Here is a 26,386-nt window from a genome sequence, read left to right as displayed (position 1 = left end):
AAGCTATGTCTTTCTAGCCGTCTCTGTCTTCTCTCTCTTAGTTTTCTTATTTGCTGCGCCATTGTTAAAGTCCATTTTGAGATGAGTTGGGTGTTGGAGACCAGATTGTGGTTACATGGAAATCCATTTTCTTCTGATTGCAATCACTTGGAAACCAAATTTCAACAAACTCTTGTTCAATGATGATAAATAAAGTTAGTCTAGTCAGATGCTGGTGTCAAATGAGTACCATATCACATAAACAAATGATAGAATATCACATATGGTCACTTAACTGTTACCTGTTCAACATTTTGGTCACTCGATTTTTAATATATCACTTTAGTCACTCTGTTATTATTATTTTTTTTGCCCCAATATTTCATCCAAACAATCATAGAAAATTGTGAAGTTTGAATTATAATGATTGGGAGAAGTGACTAAAGTGAAATTCTAACAAAAATATCGTGTATTTAACTGAGATTTTAATAAAGGATTTAGCAAAGTGACTAAAGTAATTGACAGAGTAATAGTTGAGTGACCAAAGTGTCGAATAAGTCATAGTTGAGTGACCATTTGTGAAATTCTCCCTAAACAAATAATAAATACACACACACACACACAAAATTTGTCCAATCTGAACTGTTCGTGTTCATACTTAGTAAATCACGATTATGAAAACCGAAACGATCATCAATTTGACTGAAAATTTGCAAAAGTGATATACTCATAGAATTACAATGGGGTGGGCTGAATAAAATATTTTAATAACATATAGGCTAAGTTTAGAAATTTGGAGCGGAGTACTTTTTAATATTTAATTTTTTAAACTAAAATTAAGTTATTGTTTTAGGGAATCAGAAATTGAGAGATAATCGCTGTGTATTCTCATTGATAATAGGGGGCCTCTTTATATAGAGGATTACAATGCATAGAGATAGAATCATACAAGGAAAGAGAATCTCTAAATTCTTCTAATTGAACCCTATTAACACTAGGTCAAGTAACCTAGAGTTTGGATTAAACACAAATAGAGATATCCTTAAACACTCCCCCTTGTGTTGTCCAAACACGGTGCTTCTCTCGTTGCCTCGTTAAAAACCTTGCCGAGTAACAAAAACCCAGTGGGACAAAAATAACCTCGGTCGAAGGGGAAAAAGAGCACAACACACCCTTCACGTTTCGAGGTGAACATGTAGACATCTCCCCCTGATGTCTGCGCCTCCCCCTGATGACTACGGTCATGAGAGTTCAGATAATTTCCGCAAGTCAATTCTTGCCACATGTTTCTCGAACGTGGATTTGGGCAATGACTTAATAAACAAGTCTGCCTCACTGTCCTCATATTGAACCTAGTTCACTTTGATCTCGAGGAGAGTCTGTTGTTGTTGATTATGCTTGGTGTTATCGCTTTTGATGTAGCCTTGCCTCATTTGTTCAAAACAAGTAGCATTATCCTAAATGCTCGTAGTCTCATCTGTGGTAGACTTCAAACCACAATTGTTCGAACATGCGTAATTATGGATCCAATCCATATACATTCACGAACCACTTCGTGAAGAGCAATGATCTCTGCATTGTTTGAAAAAATAGCGGCTAGGGTCTATTCTGTAGACCTCCAAGATGTCACGGTCTTTTCCCATGGTGAACACTTGACCGGATTGGGAATGACCTTTGTGTGGGTCAGAGAGATACCCAACATCAGCAAAACCTTCCAAAACACTTATGTCGTTTTGGGATGGGGATGGTGGACGCAGGCCAGTGTTGGCAGCGTACCTGGTGTGTGACGGGTCCGAATCCATCATCTCTTTGTAGGGATAGAATAAGCCCATATCAATCATACATCTCAAGTCTCGAAAGATATTTTTTACACTAATCCAATGGTGTCGCGTTGGCGCAGAGCTATATCTAGTTAACAAGTTCATTGTAAACGAGATGTCCGGTCTTGTGCAGTTAGCTAAGTACAATAATGCGCCTATTGTACTCAAGCAAGGCACTTCTGCCTCTAGCACGTCTTCATTATCATCCTTCGAATGAAGAGGATCCTTTTCAGGATCAGGACTACGAACGATCAAGGGGGTGCTTGAAGGTTTGACTTTGTCAAATGCCTAAGCATCTATCAACACGGTGCTCAAGTTCCAAACCGAGACATAATCGTGTTCTCCCAAAATCCTTCATCTCAAACTCGGACTTCAAGTGTTCAGCGGTTTCCCTTAACTCTTTAAGGGCTTCTAATGAAGATCATGTCCAACATGAACCGCGATAGAATCCGAAACTTGTTATAGAAACGCGTGGGCATATCCCTTCCCAATCAAGTAGTCACTTTAGTGAGCGTTTCAATCTTAGTGTAAACGCGCCCCGTGGTCTAGAGCCTCCTGACTTGGGTAAATGAAGTTCACTATGAACCTTCATGTATATTCCGTATCTAGATCCCCATAGAGATACGTAGTAACCACATTTGTGAGCTGCATGTTCAGTTATTCGGAAACTACCAAACTGACAAGGTAGTGGAGTGCAATGACATCCATTACAAGAGAATATGTCTCATCGTAGTCGATTCCAGGGCGTTTTGTGAGAAGCCTTGCGCCATAAGGCGAGATTGCCATCTCTTTTTCTCATCACGCAATCTAACGAAGACCCATTAGTCAATAGGTTTTATGTCAGGAGGTGTTGGCATTACTGGCTCAGAAAACCTTCCTCTTCGTTAGAGAATCCATCTTAACCTGGATCGCATCTTTCCATTTAGGCCAAATTTCTCTACGTTGGCATTCATTCATCCATCAACGGAGCGTGGTTCGATATCATTAGACTCAATAAACTCATGCCCAATGAAATGCGCAACTACATCATCAATTATGATGGAGTTTTCATCTCACGTCTCATGTACACTAGTGTAAGTTTCATAGAGCTCTATATTCTCAGGAATAGGTTTTGACGTTGAGGCGTCCCCCAACGAAAACCATAACCTGGAAGATTCTCATGAGACGGATTTTGAGTGTCGATGATTCAAGGATTGGTTTGTGCCAATGTATCCTTCGAACCCACGGGCCTCCCATGCATCATAGCTGGGGCCATGGCCTATAACGCCAGAGTGCCACTCTCTTTGGCGTTGGCGCCATGCCTACCTCCGTGTAGGGTGGCGTTACGTCCTCTCGTAGGGACGTCCTTCCTTGCAGGCATGTTTGCAGCATATTTGTGTGATCTCGTCACTTTAATAGGGATCAAGATGAGACATAGTGGGGACAGACCACGACAATTCTTGTAGTTCCTGTTGAACATCTGTGTTCTTATCTCCCCCGAACGACGGGAAGACTGTTTCATCATAGTGACATCCTCAAGTCTAGCGGTAAGGAGATCGCCTTGCAAGGGCATTAAGTGGCGGACGATTGTGGGAGTCTCAAATCCAACTGAGTTGCCCATTCGTCTATAAGGACCTATCATAGTGCGCTGTGGCGGCGCAATAGGCACATAAATGGCTCACTCTAATATGCGTAAGTACAAAATACTTGTACCCAGTCACTAGCTGTAACGCATAGGTACATTGTGTGGCGGTAGGTCGTAGACGAATTAGCATAGCTACATGCGATATTGCAGCACCCCAAGCGGATATAAGGAGATTGATGCGCATTACCAATGTCCGGATTACCATCGTAGTTGTTTCCGCAAGACCATTTGGGTGTGGACATGGGAATATGATGTCCAACATCAGTCCCAATGCAATAACCATCGAGAGTCTTCGATGTAAACTCACTAGCATAGTCAAATCCAATTGACTGAATATGATGATTCGGGGAGTGAGCCCGTTGTCATATGATATGTGCTAGGAGTGTAGCATAAGTAGCATGACAAGTGGATAATGGCACAACACGTGACCAGCGTGTTTACGTGTCAACCAACATCATGAGATATTTAAACGTCCGCAGGTTGGTTGAATCAGTCTATAGAATCCCTATGGATTAGATGTAAGAACAGAATGAGTATTTTCATATCCTTTGCGTAGGACGGTCTCAGTCCTAATTTCCCGAAGGAACTGGCTTTGCAAAATGAGCGAGAGGCCTTGGAAGCAACCAATGAGGATTTTGGTTGGGCCTGAGAGTCTGTAGCGCTATTAGAAGCAAAATGTGTGACTACATCTCCCATCATGGCGTTGGAGCCATGGAAATTAGCATGTATGGCGTCATGGCCACTAGGAGGAACAACCATGGCGTTATGCTCATGGTTGGCGCCTTTTATGGCGTCATCAGATTCTTGCTTTGTTTGCTCAAAAGGATGGATGTCCGTGTGAAGTCTTTAGTAGACGGATCATCATGTCATGACTAGGATGATCTATCCTGTCGTGACAAAGCCAATATGTGTCTAAATCCAATAGATCTTCTCTCATAGCTTTATTGGATTTAATAGCTCGAATAGTGACATAGAGTCCACTAGAGAGACACATAAACTTCTCTAAGATGCGTCTTTGCTCGCAATCGTTAGAGGTATTGCAAAGGAACTCATCTCCGTTCTCTACATGCGTTTTCGTATGGAATCTGTTGGCTATTCATAGGGCAATTTGCCCTAAGAGCGTAAAGAGTTTCTGTGACAATAATCAAGGTGCCATTTGGCAATGAGAACTTGGGCTATTCCATGTCCTCGAATTAATATTGATGGCCTGGCCATCGTAGTCACAAAGTAATATGCTCAGAATCAAAATTGAGTCATAATGAAAAGAACTCGAAATTTTATTCATAAGCCAACGGAGTACATCATTGTCTCTTAACCATTAGGGGAATCTAATCCAATGGCATTTACTACAAAGTATATGGCAATTGTCTATTACATCTCTTGGAAAAATAAAGACTTAAACAGAATTAGCGATCTATCGATCCCAGCCAGATTTGTAGTCTTCAACCCTTCATTCTAGATCATCTTCTTGATCTTCTTGTTCCACATAGTGAGCTTCTCTTGCTTCACAATAGGCTTTGTAGGCGGTGACAATTTCTTCACGAGCTCTACAAATGTGTGCCCAATGATCAGACACTCCACATCGAGAACATACATCTCTTTGCTCAAACTCCATTGATTGAGGCGCTTTGAAAGCGTCATTTGGATGGCTCTTAGTGTTGGTGGCGCCACCAACATGGCCAGAGGCGTTGCCTCCCTCTCTCTTTCCACGTTGACCTCTTTGGTTCCGTGTTCGCCTATTTTGGCGATTACCTTCCCAAGTAGAGCGATTATATGGACCAGAATGTCTAGAAGTATCCCTAAGATTAGGGTTTCACTCTTGGCGCCCTCTCTTAGAGGTGCGACTATAATTGGATTCCGAAATATGCTCTGTTTCCACGGATCTCGAATTATAGTTCTTCACAAGAATATTGTCATGCTTTTCAGCAACATTCATAGCTCTAATGAGCTCATGAAACCTTGTGATCCGTCTTGCATTAACATCAATTAGATAGTTCTTAGTAACCATCAATGCAGAGACGGGGAAGGTAGAGGGAGTCTTCTCAATCAACATCGCACGTGTGATCTCTTTACCACAGAATTCCATTAAGGATTTAATGCGAAGTGCTTCCGAGTTGTAGTCAGAACTGACTTGAAATCACAGAAGCGGAGGCTATGTCATCTCACTTCTAGGTCAGGAAGCAGGGAGTCACGGAAGTTGCCAAATCTATCATCGAGTGAGACCCACAACCTTTTGGGGTCTTCTTCATTCATACACTCGTACTGGAGCGAATCATCCATATGACGAGTCATTAGGATGATGGCTTTCGCCTTATTTGCCTCTAAGGCTGCTCTATTTGCTTCCAAAGCTTGAGCTTGCTCAATAGTTAGCATGTCTTGGCTAGGCTCGAGAATCGTATTCAAGATTCCATCGGCCTTGAGATGCTGGCGGATATCACGAACCCACCTGTGATATTCAGAGCCAGTTGTTCCCAATGGAGCAAAGTCCAATTTGTTCAGGTTACTCATCCTGAAAGAAAACAAGAAAAGGGTTAGTTTTGGAGCGGAAAAAGCTACCACAAAAACATATAAAATTTTGTGAGCGTAGTTGCTTCCAAGAAATTAGGAATTTCCGAGCGTAGTCGCTTCCAAGAAATTCGATTCCAAGAGGGATTTGATTAGATCGAAACAATGATGCAAGTGGTCGATCATAAATTCTCTAAACGGGAACGTTTAATAAAAAAATACCTCGAAATAGGTCGCCGGAAAATTTGGCCGGAAAAAGTCGCCGGCGGCGGCCAGAATAGTTGCTGGAAAGTTAACCGGAAACGGTCAACTGGCGTTGACCTGTGCTGACGTGGCGCTGGTCCGGGGTTGACGTGGCGCTGGTCCGGGGCTGACGTGGCGCTGGTCTGGAGCTGACGTGGCGCTGGGTCGGCTGCCTACGTGGATGATGACGTGTCAGGTTCTGCTGGGCTGACGTCAGTGGGCTGCTGTGCTGGCGTCATCGGGCTTCTGGGCTTGGGTACTTTCTTCTTCTGGGCTGAAAGCTTTTGGGCTCGGTGGATGGGCTGCAGTCTCTCCCCTCCTTTTTCTTTTTTCCTTCTTTTCTTCTCTTTTCTGCCGATTTTCTGCAGAATTTTCAATTGGCCGGTTCACACACTTTTGGGTCGGTTTTCATGGAATTTCTTCCGGTTCTGGATTTCTGGGTTTGATATGCTACTGCTGGAAAAATTTGGTAGCAATTGGAAGTCCAGAAGGTGGTGAACCGGTGAAATATTTACTGTGGGTTGTATGGAGCTTCCGGTGGACGGTTCGGTGGATTTCCGGCCGGTTCTTGGGGTGGGGTCGCCGGTTCTGGACTCCTGGGATCGAGTTCTTCAAGGTGTGAGGTGGAGGCAGAAAAGGCTTCAAGGTTTTGTATTCGGATTTAAGGTTTTTAGCTTCTTGAATCAGGGTTTGACTATTTGTTTCAGGGTTAGGGCTTCGTGCTGATAACGTGTTTTAGGGAATTAGAAATTGAGAGATAATCGCTGTGTATTCTCATTGATAATAGGGGCCTCTTTATATAGAGGATTACAATGCATAGAGATAGAATCATACAAGGAAAGAGAATCTCTAGATTCTTCTAATTGAACCCTATTAACACTAGGTCAAGTAACCTAGAGTTTGGATTAAACACAAATAGAGATATCCTTAAACAGTTATAAATTAATTTTTTTTTCAAAATTTGGGGTGAGAGCCCACTGTAGCCCATGTGTAGCTATGCACTTGTGTGTGTGTCTATACATATATATAAATTTTTTTTTTCAAATTAGAGGATGAACATCCTCAAATTCCAACTTTAAAGAGACTTATTCTAGAGAGGACCTCTGTACTTTAGAAATTTAAGGATTTTTTCTAATTTTCACTACTATACGACCTAATACAACGATTTCAACCGTTGATATTCTAGACTCATATGCAAGAATTGTGTCTACAAAAAATCAACAAAATCTATAATTATTTTGTTATTGAAAATGTAGTCCATTAGATAAAATTAGAACGAACATGGTACTAATCAAATAGTCGAATTTGACTAATAATTTGTATGATTCATATGCATATGAGTAAGTGAGTAACTAAAGAATGAATTGAGATAATGAGCTCTAATGAGTACACCGCGGATCCATTGAATTGACCTGTTACAACCTGTTATCTTAACGGGTTGAACACTTGCACCTGTTTAAACAGCAACCCATTAAAACCCGCTCGTAACCCGTCCACCCCGCATGTTTGCGGTCCTGCTCCCAAAACCCCACCTATTGACTGGGTCACTGGCTACATAGTACATACAGAGAACTCGGATGCAGAGGATTTAATGGGTGGGAAAGAAAAGGCTTCGCGCTGATAATTTTCCCCATCTATACCAAGGAAACCGACATTGCCTACATTATTTTGAGTAGTTAGGTGCTCACAATCATGCCACGATGGTACCACTTTGCTATCCTAGACCTGGCTTCTACATGAAGAAGATGAAGTAGTATAGCTAGAATTTGTAACGTGTCTCCCTACATGATGTGGCTTATCCCAGCCATTGAGGTCCTACCCGACCCAATGAGCTCTAGACTCCAGCTTAAGTACATTTTTTCTGCTAATAGCTCTGTTTAGTAAATTTAATTCATGCTTATTAAAAGAAACTGGGGCCAGCACAGATCAAAGTAGATTGATATAGGGGCCGTCCACCGTCAGTGAAATTTTCCTGACAAATCTATATCACTTAGTTATCTAAATTTTATCTAGCCGTTCATTCTCAGTTAGAACTCTGTTAGTTTGGTTAGTTAGAGTTAGAAGGTATCTGAGCAAATTGCTTCGGTCAATTGCTAGAGCCGGATTTGTTCATCTATGATCTAAGGGTTTCATCCAGTGATATTGGCGAGGAATTGACGTTCGCTACTGGCATCTAAACATACTGGGTCACCTTGCAATGTAGTTTAAAGATCAATCATGCATGAAATCGATACAGTGCAACCGGTCAAAATTTCATGCATCATATAGTCCTTTCATTTTATAAGAAATTTTCTTAAGTACCCGGGTGTTTGTCATACACCCATTTTGTTAAATATTTTGGATCACTAGATTAGTAAAATATATCTAATGGTCAAAAATATTTAAAATTTGGTAACCTGTTTAGCCCTCAGCCAATTAATATTAGTTAAATAGTATTTATTACTAATTAATTTTATCATTAACCAATTATTGTTTGATTAATGCTTGATTATCAATTGACCATTACACAATTGACAATTATATTTTGGGGAGTGAAATTTGCACCCCCAATATTACAATCTGCACCCCCTTCTTAATTTTTTAATATTTTCTGATGCTCTCTTATATTTGTTTCCCATATTACCCTTCTTCTCCAACCATTTTTCTTCAGTCTCTCTCTCTCTCTCTCTCTCGTTGTCATCGAATCCCAAATCATTTTCAATACCATCAAAACACTGAGAGACAAAGTCTCTCTCTCTCTCTCTCTCTCTCTCTCTCTCTCTCTCTCTCTCTCTCTCTCTCTCTCTCTCTCTCTCTCTCTCTCTCTCGTTACCCTTCTTCTCTAATCAAAACACCCATCCATCAAAACTCAATCAAACGGGTTGACCAGGTGAGGAATATCGACTCGCCGCCCCACTGAGTCGACTCGCCGCGGAATCGGTGGTACCCGAGGAACTAGGAGTCCGGAGAAACGAATGGGTTGAAATGGTGGAAATCCGGGTTCAGCGTCGAGGTGACCGGATGGAACATCTTCGTGTCGACGTCGAAGACCTCCACGTGTCGGAACTTCGTGTTGCGGCGGCGAGTGGCGACGATTATTCTTTTTCCGTCGTGCATGGCGGCCGGAGTGAAGCAGTGGAGACCCGATGGAGTGACCCGGGGGGGGAGTCAACGGGTATGCGGAGGACTCGAAATCTTGGGGGAAATCAATTCAGAAAATGGTTCACCAGCCGTCGTCGTCTTAGCGATGAAAGTAGATGACGGAGTCGCCGGACCAGGTGGACAACCCGCCGCGCTCACAGACCACCACACGCTTTCCGGGTTGTGAAGCTCGGAAGAAGACGATGTCAGTATTGAGCTGGTGAAACTCGCCGTCCCAGGGATGAGAGTCGTAAGAAGCGACGGCGACGAACTCGCCGAGAGAGGAACGGCCGGACTGTAATCGACGGACCCGGGTGGAGTCAATCGAGTGGTTTTCTTTTCGTTCTGTAAGCGAAATCATCATCGAGTGTTGCTCCGTCGGCGAAAGACAACAACCTCGAGTAATGCCTAAAAAATTCAGCATCCTATTGTTACGAAATGGCTCATTCGAATCGTATAGAATCAGTAAGTTCATAACAACTATTCAATTCTCAATTTCCAGAAACCTCAGAACATCAAACAAAGCCTCAATTTCTTAGCCTAGTGTGTAATTTGCACTGTAAAACAATTTCTGAGATTGCAACTTTGATAAATTACACTTGCAAAATAGAGACACCAGAAGAAAACCTAAGAATCTGAGCAGCAATGGTGAGATTACCAGAGGGTTGGGGAGAGAGAGTGGTGAGGAGCTTCCGCCATTGGAGACGAGCGCGTGGAGCTTCGGCGAGGGGCGCGTCGGGAGCGAGGAGTCGTTCGGAGAAGATGAAGATTGGAGATTTGAGGACTCTGGAGAGCCTGCGAGTGTTGGAGAGCACTTGCATGGCTTCGGGAGGACCGAGTCGGAGGCCGGTTTTGGGGTCCGAGTCAACTCGGCGAGTTCTGTGGTTTTGGGAGACAGAGAGAGCTAAAGCCCCGGTCGGCTTTTCAAGAGCTGTTCGTGAGCTGAGATGAGGTAGAGCTTGCCATCCTTGATGATGGGTCAGTCGTGGAGGAGGCTTCCGGGCACTGAATGCAGCAGTTGGGGATTTGGGATTCGATGACAACGAGAGAGAGAGAGAGACTGAAGAAAATGGTTGAAGAAGAAGGGTAATATGGGAAACAAATATAAGAGGGCATCAGAAAATATTAAAAAATTAAGAAGGGGGTGCAGATTGTAATATTGGGGGTGCAAATTTCACTCCCCTTATATTTTTTGCCTTATTAAAAACAAAAGCGTTCTAACCTAGGCTCACGGAATTAGTATTAGTTAAATAGTTTTTACTACTAATTAATTATAGCATTAGTAGTTTCCTTAACCAAATATAATTCTTTTTACATGCATTTTACGACAACCACAACAATTAATGTAAAAATAGATAATCTTTGTTTTACATGTAGTTACTACTTCACGTACATCACGTACAAGATACAACTTGTTATTACTGCTTTTTGAACTAATTTATAAATGTGGTAACATTTGTGTTATCATATAGCTAGGTAGACCATTATATTTTGATTAAAAGCACGTATGTCCTCATTAGTGTAATGAAGTTCTCCCTTGCATAATTTAAGTAATATATTGTGTAATTTTCATCGTCGAAGTTGTAATTGCTTTCAATCGACGTAATTTACCACAAATACAACAACTGATGTAAAAACGATAATCTTTACTCTATTGTAGTAATTACTTCACATACAACTTACATACTAGTTTATGGAAAATTTAACAAGTGTGTCATCTAATTTGTTGTCAGAGTGGTAAATCTTTATATTTTTATCATTAATAAAATGATTACTTCAATGACCATGCATTTTACCACAATTCACGGCAATTGATGTAAAAACGGTAATATTTGTTTAATTTATAGTAATTACTCTACCTAAACTAATGTATTAGTTTATGGACAATTTAACAAGTGTGACAACAAAAACAAATTTGTTGTCACAGTGGTAAATTTTTATGTTTTTATCATTAGTGAAATGATTATTACAATGACTACACATTTTACCAGAACCCATAACAATTGCTGTAAAAGCGGTAACTTTTGTTCTATTTGTAGTAATTACTTCAAAAACTACATCATTTACAAGATTATCAACCATATTTTACAATTCCGACAACATTTATGTTGTGAACATGATAAAATTAATATTAGACCAAAAGATATGTAAGTACTCAATATTGTAAGGAGATTCTCCATTTGATAATCAATGTTCTCCATTTGATAAAAGTTGTCTAACTATCATATTTACATCTTTGACCACTCAATTACAATAACCACAATAACTGTGGTCATAAATCATAATTTTAGTTCTACTAGGTGTAATTTATTATTTTGACAATATTTGTTACATGTTTCTGAACAATATTACATATCAAGAAAGAATGTGTTGTCAATATAGTAAATTTTATTTTTAAAATGACACATGTCAACATTTAAGTGGGTGGTAACCTATTAACAGGTTCAATAGGTTTCCACTATAATTTATTAAAAAAAAATAAGGGTATGGCATACATCAAGGTACCTTAGACGACCCTCATTTTATAACTCACCCATTAAAGAACTTCTCTTCAAGGATTAGTCAAATCGAATATTGTCTTGTCATTAAATTATCAAACAAGCGAATGAGTTTAAAATAATATATTAAGATCATTGTAATTAGTTGTTCTTTTATTTTATGTACTTTGATGAACTAAAAGGTATATCTACGAATTTACTGAACATTGCAAATATAATTTTTAAATGGTGCTTTATAAAATTTATAACGAATTATATAAATGTAAGAAAAAACTTTATTACTCACAAACGAGATGAAAGAGCAGGTTCACCCCGTAGACCTTTTTTTAAAAAGAATAATAACAACAACAATAAACGGGGTTTAGCCAACTTTATGGTCCATATATGGTGGTATGGATACTCTCATTAGTAGGGTTGAGAGTGGACAACTTATTTTCCTATTTGATCTCTATTTCCTATTCAACATTTTTTTTTTATAATTTTTTTTTATGAAGGTATTTGGATTGGGGGGAGGCATCCTACCAGTCCAGGAACATTATGAACCACTTGTAGCCTACAGGAACCCAACTAACATTCGGGTCTAGCACCAATTATCACGTCAGTGCAATCAGACCCTGTTACCCAAGGTTTTCCACCTTGAAAGCCTGCAGGCACTCAATGATCAGGTCTCATGATGACCCAGATTCTCTAGAAGCTGACACTTTCACCAGCGTCATATGGATCCGGTAGGACCTCAGTACTCAACAAGCTACCAATGAGGGACTTGTGAATGTTGGAGCTCGAACTTAGGTGGGGGTTCCACTCAAGCAAATGACTTGTCATTCCTGCCAAACCTATTCTCACATTTTTTTGGTACGTCTTCTTTTCAATTAGTTTAATGATATATGGAGATTCAACTCATTTTTTTCATACAAATATGTATTGTAATAATAAGGACAACTTCTTTTTTTTTTTGAATCAATCAATCAATGACTGTCATTAATAATCATCACAAGCTAGAATAGGCGATTACATATCCTTCCGCTGTCATTTAAGGGCATAGACAGACAATAAAATAGTGGTAGTACCCACAGTGATACATAGAAATAGACATATCCATTATACCTTTAAATACATATAGGTAGCTGTTAGCATTAAAGCCACCCTCAAGTGCAAGAGGTACAAGTTATAGAATAGGGGATTAAGTAAGGATGTCGAACCCACGAGGATTGGTAAATCCTTCCCTAGCTAGGGAAAACCTAAGGAAAAACTAGAAGAATATGCAAATGTATAATCACAAACAAAGGCTCACAAGTGAACCAAAGTTCATGGTAAGTATGTGCAAGATGGTGTGTAGAGATTTGATTTTGATTTTGAGATTAGTTTCTATTCAAATTGAAACAATGAAAGCAAGTAATATAAACTAAGCTAAACAAAACAAGTTGTTATCAAATGGATGGGAGTTAGGGCATCGGGTTTCACCTTTTGCCTCCCTTGCAAGCATTAAAGTAATTGAATATGAATGATGCAAAGCTAATTGTCCAACTACCCTCTTAGCATCCGGATAGGACTACTAAGGCTTAAACCCCTTTCATTTTATTAACTCTAACTGGATAAGTCTAGAGCTAACTACCTAGAGACAAATTCAATTACCGGATAGGTCTCAATCCTTTGCCCCTAAATGCATAAAGCTTAGAGTTTAAGTAATCAAGCAAGCAAACCAATCCTATCTCTAGGTGATTTTAGCTCACTACCCTCACATGCACACATGGCGTGCTTTCATGCTCCCTTTTTTGCCTAAAGGTAATCAATCTCTAGGAAAAACTTCATGTCATGGCAAACACATAACTCAAATTGATTAGGTCTAAGTAATGCATTCAACTATTGACTTAGCATGTGAGAATGACAACATGAATTTGCATCAATTTATAAACAAAAGCATCAATCCAAGCAAGTTTGGCTAAAGCTTTCAACCCTAGCCCCAACTAGTTCACTACTCACACATAGCTAGATACACAAGCTTCAACATTCTATTAAACATCAAATACATAAAGAGATAGGGAGTAAAGGGTGGCTATTGATGATGTCGGAAGAGGTGGTGGAGATGGGTCTCCAAGAACATGATGTGGTGGTAGTCACCTCCTTCTCCTTGCTCCAAGCTCTTGATATTGGTGAGAATAGTGAAATTTGGGATCTCTAAGATGAGTTGTGGTGTTGAGTGGTGGAGGAAATGGAGGTTGTAGTGGTGGAAATGGAGGTTTTAGAGGTGGAAATGGTGGTGTCTTCTCTAGAGAGAAAATGGATCTTGGATAGGATGAAGATGATTGAATGGAGTCAAGAATTCTGAATAATTGGTCTTTGGCCTCTTTTTGATCAGCTAGGTGTGTCATCTTTGGTCCCTAAGTGTGCAAGAGATGCTCTTACACCATTGTCCCCCAAATGGTCCCAAATTGGCAAGGTGATAAAAGGACAAGATGTAGGGAGATATTTGAATTCCAAGTGATGGGATATTCTCACCACCATGGTCCTCCTTTGCTGGAGAAAAGACCCTCCATGAGTGGTGCCTTGCCGGAAAAGTCACCGGAAAAGTCGATTTGCAATTTTCTTCCAATCTCCGTATCTTCTTCCCCTATCTTCAAATCTCCACATTTCAAGCCTCAAATAGTCATTTTATTCTCAATGCAAGGTTTCCTACAAATAAAAGGAAATGGATTAAAAAGGGTAAAATAGCATGGAAGACAAATCAATTTTCATAATTATGGGGCACAATTGCATAAGTAATTTGTGACTCAACAGTAGCGTGAATCCTCCTTTGGTACTACTCCAGAGGCGCTAGAGGTACATAGAGTGTGCACAAAGTGCATAGCTCCCTAAGAGACTAGGAAATTATTGAATTTAGAAGACTAAAAACATAAAAAGGCCTAGGTCAAAACAACCCAGCCTAACAGCCCCAAGAAAGAAACCCAACTCAGGCCCAACAAAGAATGGCTTGACTTAAGCCCACAGTCCATCTTCAGCCTCATTGGTCGACCGCCGCAACCTGACGCCAGACCCCGCCGGCGCAAAATAGATGCCAACCCTCGCCGCTGCCACCCAACGCCAGACCTTGCCGCTGCAACGCAACGTAATGCCCGACCTCGCTGCCTCAACCCCGGTCGAAGTCCGACTGAGCCACTCCGAAACCAGTCCGATCCAACACTCCGAAACCACCGTCCAGCTCCACAACATCGCAGAACATGGAGGTGCCTCAACGATGCTCGACCCGCATTGTACAGCCGCCCAAGACGCCTATATAAGACTTCGTCTGGTGCTCATTGTCAAAACCCCTTAGCCAAAACCTTAAGCCAGAACCATCTTCCACGAGACTGCCAGACATAGAGTGATCAAACACCGGTCCAGCAGCAACCCATTAACGACGAGGCAGACTGACGTCGATCATGAGCGCCGCCGGACAAAGAGGAATTTACAAACCCTAAACTAAAGACCGTCCTAGTATTTTGGAGACTACATGGTTAGTTGGGCATATAATAAGGACCACTTAGGTTAACATCAACTTCTTTTTAAAAAATTTGTTTATGTTACTATTTGTTCTCCCTTATATTGAGTTATTTCTTTTAATTTTACAAAGCGGTATCATGTATGTGAAAAACTAGAGATATGAGAAATACACACTCCTATTTAATTTTTTATATACTTTTCTCCCTAAACTTCCTATTTTGCCCCTCTTCAATATATATAATTGTACCTCTCCATATTTGTTGTTCTCTATAATACAATAATTTGCATAAATCGTTGGATCAATTTTTTTTTCACCATTCAAAAAATCCTCATGAAGAAAATTAATTTGAGAATGGATTAATGTTTCAATACTGCTTATGTCTACAATAACAAAGCCTATAACTTTGCCATGTAGTAATATTTTATTTTCCAGTGCCAATTAAAAGAATGAAATGATCTACAATCTACGATTTATATATATATATATATATAGCATAGAATTTTATTAGTTTGTATTGAACATGAAAATAAAGTGCAATGGATTAGACAGAAGACAAAACCCTTGTGAAATTGAGTATATATTTATTAGAGAATAGAATAAAAGCAAATAGACTGCAATTGCTATTGAACAGCGTGGGTATATGATATTGTTTAAAATTTCTGAAATCCCTTTGGTACTTCAGTGCCTGATTTGTGTTTTTGTCATTCTTCAACTCATATCTCTCGATTTGGTTTTCTTTTTTAGTTGCTACAAGGGTAATATAGGGATTCAATTTTTCCAGAAACAAAGATAAATATTTAGATGTGTATTAACTAGATTTGAGGTGTGTATTTAAAACTATTATTTTTTCACTAGAAACAAAAAAGAAAATTAAAAAAAAAATGTTAAAGGTTAGTTTTACTCTAGCCCTCTTAATCATCCACCAAAATTATTATCTAATTGCTTACTTTATGTTTAAACAGTAGCAATGTCGGATTCGAAGTTAGGTTTCAAATGTAATGTCGATCAATTATGAAGAGCTATATCATTTGTTCCCCAAACCCATATATTATATTTAATTATTAGTAATTCATTGTGTCTAGAATAAAATATATATGTAGAATTTTCTCGATCATGACCTTAAAAAGAATAAGTGTTTATTGGCATCGCGTTAGTCCCTTTCTTCGAATTCCTCGCCTAGAGCTAAAGCTATCGAGAGTGAATTGTGCAAGAATCGGAAATGTACTCATTCGCCTAAGCTATCTCCTATGTAGACGTCCAGGGAGAAAGGCATATGTCAGGTGGAGAAATTGATATGGGATCGCCTTGTACCTCTGGTAAATCAGAAACGGAAATCGCTACATCCCAGAGGGACAACTTGGAAAGAGGAAGCCGAAAAGATGATTTTACTCTTCCTCACATCAAATCCTAAATCGTTGTCCCTTATTTTCGATAGCTTCGGCATATTTTAGATGATAGGCCACCATAAAGAACTTAAATTCTAGTTGAACAACCTCTCTCAACAAACTATAAGGCTTGACTTGTAAGTTCTTGTAGACTAGTCAAGTCATAGTCATAGTTCAAACTTTGTATTCACGTGTATATGTCATGCTCAATAACTTAATTACAAAAGAGATCATGGAAGATATAAATACACACACACACATATATAAATATATATGAAATCCCTTTCAGTAAGGGATTCTTTTTTTTGGCCAATTTGAGGGATCGATTATTAGATAAACTTTTTGATCACGTATCAACATATCCATCGTTTAGTTTGTAGATCTACATGAGTAGATCACTTTAGTAAATTTTCAGCCAAATTGGTGATCGTTAAGGTATCAAACTAGATTAAATCAATGGACAAATCAAATCTGTCCAACATGAAGCGTTCATGTTCATAATTAGTAAATCACTATTATAAATACCCAAATGATCATCAATTTGGCTAAAAATTTGCAGAATTGATTTAATCATAGAGACTTAAAAATTGAACGGTCGAGATCTCAATATGTGACCGAAAAGTTAGTCTAATAAACTATCCCTTAAATTGGTAAAAAAAAAAAGGATCTCTGACTAGAAGGGCCCTATATGTATATATAGCTATCAAATCATTGATATGTCTATTGTTATATATTCATAATCAAGACATGGTTGTTAAGAATTTAATTATTGATTACTAGTTTATTATATATGTGAGTGATAACTCTTCCTCGGTCTTTGCATCATTCTTCAAAGTTTGAGGCACAGCCGCATAACCATAAAAATGAAGCTTCATATTAAGTCTATGATCTAGCCAAAGTCTTTTCCTTTTCTGTTACCATTCAAATACAAGGAATTCCCTTCTTCCACTGCAATTGAGTTTCTAAAAAATCATCCTCCGTTGAATTTCATAGCCAAAGTATAAATCTAAACTTGGATTCTTGGAAAACCAAACTATATGTCCTTCCTTCAAAATGATTAAATAAGAGGTTATAAGGATGTAGCTAAAAGCAATATACCCAATCCCAAGAGGTAGCCGGAGGATTAGCGTTGAGGTCGAAAAAATAAAATAAAATATAAAGGGATTGTTGGATATCAGCGGAAGCGTAAAAATTGAAAACTAATTTTAGGTAGGAAGATATGATGCATGAATGAAACACAATTTGGGAGATGTACAACCCAAAGGCATGTACAGAGCTGCTGGAGATATGAAGGAGACTCTCAAAATACCTAGTAATAAAGTTATTTTGATTATACTTCTACAAACTACTCCTCTACACACCGTACTCAACTAGACTAGCCTATTTATATATGCCTACACTAGACAATGCCATAAGTATGACAATAACCTTAAACCTTCCTAACTCTCTTAACTTATATATGAAGCTACTAACTCTCACTATTATTCTCACCATTATTTTCACCATAACTCTCAACATAATTCTAAATTAATTTTATTTCTAACATCCTCCCTTAATTTAGAATTACTCTAACTTCAAGTTTTTCAAAAATTTCATGCCTTCACATCTTCATGGCCGGTCACCGTCAATCACTCAATCCCTTTTCTTCAACTTACTTCATTATCATTCTCGTACTTGTCTTCACACAAAAAGAAAATTGTCAAAATCTTTCACACAATACCAACACCTTGATTTGCTTGGCTTTAGTGACACTTTTTTAGTCAGTCTTAAGGTCTTGAGAGCTTTTAAACTTTTTTAGTCACTCTTAAGGAAATTTCCTCCCTCACTACTTAGTAAACTTTCTTCTTTCATTTCCGTGTGAGATTATTTTCATGCCTCACCAATATTTTAAGGCCTTCATGCCTCTCAAAATTCTAACCCATTTTGTGAGCTTCATGTCTCTCAATTTTAGGTTGAATCTTGAGGGAGTCTTGTCAACTTCTTTTCACCATTGTGCCATCTTCATCTTGGTACTTCTGCCATTTCTAGGGAGCATTTTTCTCTTGGCATCTTTGTGCTATGCTTCATTCGATCAGGGACTTATACCTTTCATTCTTTTTACAGGGACGTTAATCCTTCATTTTCTTCCAGGGACGTTAATCATTTCACCTTCTTTCTGGGAATCTAACCCTTCATTCCTTCTCTCATGGACTTTTACCCTTTCATGGAGGACCGCATTAATTATCCTTTATTTCTTCTTCTCAATCTACTTTTTTTCTCCCTCATTTTATTCTTTCTTCATATTTTTCACTCCTTTCCTTTTCTTCTATGCAATATTCTCTTCTATTTTTCTTCCTTCCTTTGGTCATCTCTCTCTCCTCTCTTTTTCTTCCATTCCTCCTCCTCCTCCTCTCTCTCTCTCTCTCTCTCTCTCACACACACACACACACATATTTTTCTTTCACTTTTTGTCCAACAGCAACAGTTGATGCACCGCAATTTTTTTCTCCACCACCTTGCAACAACATGAGCGAGTCTTGGTATGACCCGTCATTCCAAGTCTTTTACCTCTTTGCAACCTTCGAGTTTCAAGGTTGATCTTCATTCAAAAGTTTAATTCTCAATTATTTCAATAGTTTTGCAGCAAATATTTTACTCCAACATCTCACCGAGACACCATCACATCTTTCCCGATCATCACTCATGATTAGCACCTAAATAGCACACTTGACGCCATAATACTCTTGCATGTACAATTTTTGACCGTACCCAAAAGATCAACCTAGGGCTTTGATACCACTTTGTTGGATAGCAGTGGAAGCGTAAATATTAAAAATTAATTTTGGGTAGGGAGATGTGATGCATGAATGACACACAATATGAGAAATGTACAACCCAAAGACATGTATAGAGCTCCTAGAGAGAGATATGGAGGATACTCTCAAAATACCTTATAATAAATTTATTCTGATAATACTTCTACAAGATACTCATCTACACACCTTACTCAACTAGACTTGCCTACTTATATAGGCTTACACTAGACAATGTCATAAGTATGACAATTACAATGGACATAAGTATTAGACTGTTATAATAACCTTAAACTTTCCTAACTCCCATAACCTATGAAGCCGCTAACTCTCACTATTATTTTAACCATAACTCTCAACATAATTCTAAGGGTATATTCCTTCTATGGTACCTGATGTATGGTATCTAATCTTCAAAGTGGGACAATTTGATACCTGAACTTACCCTTCGTTTGACATTTCGGTACTTCTGTTAATTTTTTTTGCTAAATGCAAGGATAAAATTGATATTTAGAATATATGTATAAAAACAAAATAAAAGACATGAGTTTTGTGGATTGATGGTCGTTCTTCATCAATTTACCGGTATGAATTAACACTTTTGGGTTATGTTGAAGATGAAATAATTGAATTTTATGTTTAAGAAATCTCAATTTTATGTTTAAGATAAAAAAAAAAAAAGGTTTAAATAATCTAGTCGTCTTGATTTGAAGTTTTGAACACCTACTCTAACGAGCTACGTCTAATACACTGAAAGTAGTCTCAGTCTTGTGGGTGTTCAAATCAGGGCGACTAAATTTTTTAAACATAAAATTTAATTATGTCATCTTAAAAATACCCAAATGCATTAATCATGTTCATTTGCTCCCAAAGGACCCAGAAAATAATGAAGACCCAGAGTTGATGGTCTTCAACCCACAAAACTCATATTTTTTATTTTATTTTTATAAATATATTCTAAATATCAATTTCATCCTTACATTTAACAGAAAAATTAATAGAAGTATCAAAATGTCAAACGGAGCCTCACTTCAGGTACCAAATTGTCCAATTGGCAATACCTCAGGTACCATAGAAGAAATTTACCCTTAATTTTATTTCTAACAGGGACAAAACCAAAAAATTAAGGGAAAAATATTGAAGAGGAGGTCCAAATACTAGATGTAGAGGTCTAATCAGAACCACCCAATATAAAATTACGCCACAACTATATAATGGTATTATTATTAAAAGGTTGATACTATTTCCACCCTACTAAATATTTTGTTCACCCTACACAATTTTTTTATCTCTAAAAATTTCTAATTTATCCTTTAATTATAATCTGAAATAGAGAAAAGTTATAAAAAAAAAAAAAAAAAAACAAATTAAACCCATTGACCGTGGCACCAAAACCTAATTGATGAAAATTTTTCCAGCAAAGTCATCTCTTTGTATGGTGGAGGCGTGGAGCTACGGGTAGATGTGATTTCAATTAATTTTTTTCTTCTTCTAATTTTAATTTTATCAACTGTAAAATTCAATTAACATAGTTATATAAAATTATTATGCAGAGTGAACAAAATATTTTGTAGAGTGATAATAGTCACACCCTTATTAAAAATAACGATTTGATTTAATTAATAGCAAAAACTGCAATGTCAACAAAAACAGATTTCTGAAAAATATTATAACATACTATAAAACTTGTGTACTATAGTCGAGGGGAAGTTCCCCTGCCCTTAATTATCAGTCAAAACCAAGTTACCCAACAACAAAATAGCATACGGAAATGTAGGGTTTAGAGTTGACGGGTAATTCACGAACGTTCAAGTAACAGAATTTCTTACGAGTTGGGGAAAGGGGATATGAATAGATATTCGAGAAATATCAGAGCTTATTTTTCTTTTTATTTTGGCCATGAAAAGAGGGGGCAGTTAGGACTATTTAGCGAGAAGGAATGAGCCACGTCCCCTGCATGCACCTTCGCCAAAAATCTTACTTACCCAATTCAATGCCATTGCCACATATATAAATACCACTCATAGCTTCGTGGCTTCATGCCAAGAATGTGAGACAAGCAAACCAAAAGCTAAAACCAACATACGCAATTCACATTTCAGTGATTTAACATCACCTGCTTTTTCTTTCGTTTGAGGTTTTCCTTTTCTTCCTTCTCCTTTTTTTTCGGTCTGAGAGAGTGCAAGACATTGCTTTTTCTTTGTTTGTCCTTTTCTCAGAAAAATGGGGGTAGAGAGAGTTCAAGACATTGCTTCAGCAACTTCTGAGGACACAATCCCAGTGGAGTTCATCAGGTCAGAGAATGAGCAGCCTGGAATCACCACCGTCCCCGGCACAGTCCTCGAGTGCCCTACCATTGATTTCAGCGACCCTGATGAGGAGAAACTCCTCAAACAAATCTTCGAGGCCAGCACCGACTGGGGCATGTACCAAATCGTGAACCACGACATTTCCAACGAGGCCATTGCCAAGTTGCAGGCCGTCGGAAAAGATTTCTTTGAGCTTCCGCAGGAGGAGAAAGAGGTTTACGCAAAAGATCCGAACTCTAAGTCCGTGGAGGGATACGGAACATTTTTACAGAAGGAACTAGAAGGGAAGAAAGGGTGGGTGGATCATCTGTTCCATAAGATTTGGCCACCTTCTGCCATTAACTACTGCTTTTGGCCTAAGAATCCAGCTTCTTACAGGTTTGAAATACTTCGTTTTGTTCTCTTAATTTTTTTCTGAAAAAGACACTTTTTTTACTTCTGTTTTTTTTTTTTTTTAAGTAATCTCTAATTAATTTGGTCATATCTGGATCGTATTTACGTTTTCAATAGAAATTGAATTACATTTATTGAAATCGGTCGAAAAACGTTTATAATAGACTATAGAAAGTAAAACTACATTTATGAAGAATCTGGCCACCAATTTAGTTGGTAATTATGATCTTTAAGTTTTTTGTTAGGTTGGTGATGGTACCAATTCCTCTAGTTAATTAAATTTTTTCTATGTTATTTTCACTTTTTTTTTTTTGAGAAATTGTGTTATTTTCACCTTTGCATTTTCCAGTTACCTCTGCAGCTCTGCTTGTGCAATAAAACTCCAAGTAACTTATTTAATAGACAATTGCATTTTTTTTTTTTTGAAATAATAGACAATTGCATTTTTTTTTTTTTGAAATAATAGACAATTGCATTTTGCTATACATAATTTCATCGAGATTACAATTTTGAACCATTGTTTCGCATCATACAATTTTAATACTGGTATTTTTTTATGTATGCAGTTTGGTCATTTTGTTCATTTTTTACATTCTAGTTGGATCAACGTCAGTTGTGAGATTTTGAAAGCCTTTGAAGAATTTTACTGAGAATTGTAATGAAATTTAGTCATTTTGACTTCCATTAATTAGAACACTTCATTTACCAGTGTCTATAAACTAATTATTCTAGGGTTTGTACCAAGTTGAGGTCCTTTTCTTAAATGCCTTGGTCCGTAGGACATGTAAAGCCAGAGGTTTTGTCTCATCTGACTCTTTTTCAGGCCGGACCTTACCCAACTAAGGTCCGAAGGGGGTTGCCATTTCTTAAATAGTCTAGGACATGTAAGGCAAGTAGGTGGTTGCCTTTTGTCTCATCGGACTCTTCTCCGGGCCAAGTTACCTCTCAAATCTTTTGGTAGTGAGCAAATTTGAATCCCTCTTTTTCAGGCCAGACCTTACCCAACTAAGGTCCGAAGGGGGTTGCCATTTCTTAAATAGTCTAGGACATGTAAGGCAAGTAGGTGGTTGCCTTTTGTCTCATCGGACTCTTCTCTGGGCCAAGTTACCTCTCAAATCTTAAGCGAGATTCATAATTATAAAGGACCCTAATTATAATTGACAGTACAAGAAAGATTTTTTTTTTTTTTTGGATACAAATAGTAAAAGAAAGTTGTTTCTACAATTTTAGCACATAACCTCTCAATTCAAACTAATTCATTTAAACAGAGAAAAGGATTTGCGGGGAGATCACATGGGTTTGTCGAGAACATCTGAATGTAGATATAGTAGTCGAAATAACCCTAGCCGAACTAGAAATGTCCATGCAACCATGAACATGTTGTGTATTGCAGAGAGTAAGAAACCTGAGAGAGATCGAGTTTAATGATCTTGATGCATCATGAGACCGTTCTAGCTTTGCTCGGGTTTAAAACTGGCTTTCTTGCTATATCACTTCCAGAGTTTTTCATGAAAAGACTGGTCCTTGTATGTAAGTAGGAAACCAAATGGTAGGTAGATCGACTACATGGTTAATTGCATGCCTATCTAATTTAAGTGTTTAAGCACGCCAGAAGGTGGACGTGGCTGCTTGCCTATCGGGGAAGGTTTTTCTAACAAAAATATCGATGAAGTAATTTTTTATTTTTACCACTGCGTAGTCGGTTGCCGCAACGTACTTCTGGTCTCTGCGACTGGGGCCTTGTTTGCTTCTGTCTTAGTATTAATATTAATATCAAAACTATGGGTGTACCTAGATTCTCATTCATCAAAATTCAAAACCCTTATTGTTGCCCAAAAAAAAAAAAAATTCAAAACCCTTATGCATGAATTCGTATACCTTTCTGAGTTTTAGGGTTGGTATGAGCGTGAGACCTGATTGGTTACTGGTCTTGTGACTCTTGTCACCCATTCAATTTATGAGTGGTCCAGGGGTAGCCGTGGAGGCATCTATTTTTGGTATTCGAAAGTCTTTCGAAAGAGGAAAGAAATGTGTGGACCTCATTTCAACATTTTTCCATCCAAACAGTTAATAATGGAGGTTTTTATCTATGATTTGTTTGGGTCATGATTACTTTCTTTCTTTTTAACGAGCATCAATTTTGAAATTGCTCGAAGGTCTAAAGCTAGAGTGAAAATTTATGTTTAATACTAAAAAAATTTCTATTTCTTGTCATTTCAGTTAGGTGTCTTAACTATTATCAGTATTAATTAAGTAAATAATGCTTATGATTAAATGTTAAAAAAGAAGCTGCAATTGCCCTTAGTTAATTAAAACTTTAATAATAGAAAATTTATTATATGATGGATAAAACGGAAATATGAAATGGAAAAATAAAAAAAACAGAAAACGAAAAAAGAACAAAAAGAGGAAGGAACTTTATATGAACCTACAACTGCTTTCAATATGTCACAGTTTTTTTTTTTTAAATTAATTTTTTATCCTAATTTGTTGTTGATGAGAAAAAAGAATAGTCCAAAAAATCTTATCTAAATACTCTAATGATTGTACACAATTTTTTTTTTCAATATTCAAAAGCCAATCTACACACATCCGCATGTGTGAAGATTGAAGAAGCTAGTCTTTCGTTAAAACTGCATTGAATTAATTTTTTTTTTTTTTTTTGAAGAAAGTAGGTGTGAGCAGAGGATCTGATTGTCAGTTATATAGTTGTTACATAGGTTGGCTGTTCAGTATTAAAACTAATAATAACAAAAAGTGAGGTAAACATATAGCTGGTGGGTTGAAATTGTAGTATTAGAGGCAAATAGTAAAACGTCGGTAAAAAGAAGAAGAAGAAGATGATGATAAGGTAGATGGTAAAAACATAATTGAATTTTACTCTGAAAATTAATTAATTGGTGTGCAATACGAATGCAGGGAAGCTAATGAAGAGTATGCAAAGAATCTACATAAGGTGGTGGAGAAGCTATTTAAACTGTTATCTTTGGGGTTGGGGCTTGAAGCACAAGAACTGAAGAAGGCAGTTGGTGGTGATGACTTGGTGTACCTTCTCAAAATCAATTACTACCCGCCTTGTCCCCGCCCTGATCTTGCTCTTGGTGTGGTTGCCCATACGGACATGTCCGCCCTAACCATTCTCGTCCCAAACGACGTTCAGGGCCTCCAAGCTTGCCGAGATGGCCAGTGGTACGATGTCAAATATATCCCTAATGCCCTAGTCATCCACATTGGTGATCAAATGGAGGTATATATATATATATACACCTCTCTCTCTCTCATAATTAGACCTTGTTTTTGCGAGTTTTTGTGAGACGGAAAACATGAAGCGATGACCCCTTTAAAAAAGATTGAGACAAAAAGTTAAATAAAAAGAAAATAACTAAAAAAATAACTGTAATTTTTTTAAAAATCTAAAATAATTAAATTAGACACACATAAATGACATAATCATAGATTCAGCTTCACAGCACGGGTCTGATTTCTGAAAGGAAGATTGATTGGGCAATTAACTGATACTTTTGATGTGGTAGGTAATGAGCAATGGAATGTACAAGGCTGTGCTGCACAGAACCACAGTGAGCAAAGACAAGACGAGAATCTCTTGGCCAGTGTTTCTGGAACCTCCACCAGACCATATAATAGGGCCTCACCCCAAGCTCGTCAATGATAAGGAGAATCCACCAAAGTACAAGACCAAGAAGTACAGCGAGTATGTCTACAACAAGCTCAACAAGATGCCCCAGTAATTAACTGATTGATTACTGCAGGGGGTGTCTCAGAGCTCACAAGGCTCAATATATGACTATCGATTTTTTTTGTGTGAAGTTCTTTTAATTAGTGGTAAATTGGAAGTGATTTTGTTATGGCTTGTTTATTTAGTGAAACTGACAGTTTGTGACCATGAATGTCATGTTTAATAAGATTTTCATATCGAATCTACTGTGATGAACAAAATTATGCTCATATTGAATGTCCGATACTTGTTAGGTTGAGAGATTGTGAGTACTTATTGCCTTGATGATTAGCATATTTGATAAGGAATTAATGTTCATCATTTCTTTGAGTTCATATAAGATTACTGCAATTTGTGCACACATCGCTTGTCAGACTGAGGATGTGCTGTTGCCATTGGTACAAATAGTGATTCGAACTCCCTGAGTCCCTGTGAAGAGTTCGACCCAGTGTAGGAGTTTGTTTGCTTCAGAGTTCAGAGGTTGCAATTATAAGTTTGTCTTTG

At 38.0% G+C, this 26,386-nt stretch overlaps 2 protein-coding genes and 1 long non-coding RNA gene across 3 annotated transcripts; 1 reads left to right on the top strand and 2 right to left on the bottom strand.

The window, feature by feature from the left end:
* Positions 1-9,391: 9,391 nt before the first annotated feature.
* On the bottom strand, positions 9,392-12,611 carry LOC112170432. The gene is made up of 4 exons (XM_024307726.2): positions 12,497-12,611; positions 12,362-12,433; positions 9,950-10,351; positions 9,392-9,699 (listed from the first exon to the last, which is right to left on the bottom strand). Exons 1-4 carry the CDS (start codon positions 12,609-12,611, stop codon positions 9,392-9,394), a joined length of 897 nt encoding a protein of 298 aa, XP_024163494.2.
* An 8,866-nt stretch (positions 12,612-21,477) lies between these two features.
* Positions 21,478-26,141, top strand: LOC112170431 (flavonol synthase/flavanone 3-hydroxylase). The gene is made up of 3 exons (XM_024307725.2): positions 21,478-22,131; positions 25,066-25,393; positions 25,680-26,141. The coding sequence occupies exons 1-3, from the start codon at positions 21,668-21,670 to the stop codon at positions 25,893-25,895; spliced, it is 1,008 nt and encodes a 335-aa protein (XP_024163493.1). The 5' UTR covers positions 21,478-21,667; the 3' UTR covers positions 25,896-26,141.
* On the bottom strand, positions 22,415-25,059 carry LOC121050083. Its single transcript, XR_005801712.1, has 2 exons — positions 23,143-25,059; positions 22,415-22,976 (listed from the first exon to the last, which is right to left on the bottom strand). It is a non-coding gene; the product is annotated as an uncharacterized LOC121050083 (long non-coding RNA).
* Positions 26,142-26,386: the final 245 nt, after the last annotated feature.

This window comes from Rosa chinensis, chromosome 6 (assembly GCF_002994745.2).
Source record: "Rosa chinensis cultivar Old Blush chromosome 6, RchiOBHm-V2, whole genome shotgun sequence".
NCBI lineage: Eukaryota > Viridiplantae > Streptophyta > Magnoliopsida > Rosales > Rosaceae > Rosa > Rosa chinensis.
The sequence above is the reverse complement of the archived record's forward strand: the minus strand, read 5'-3'. Positions and strand labels throughout refer to the sequence as shown.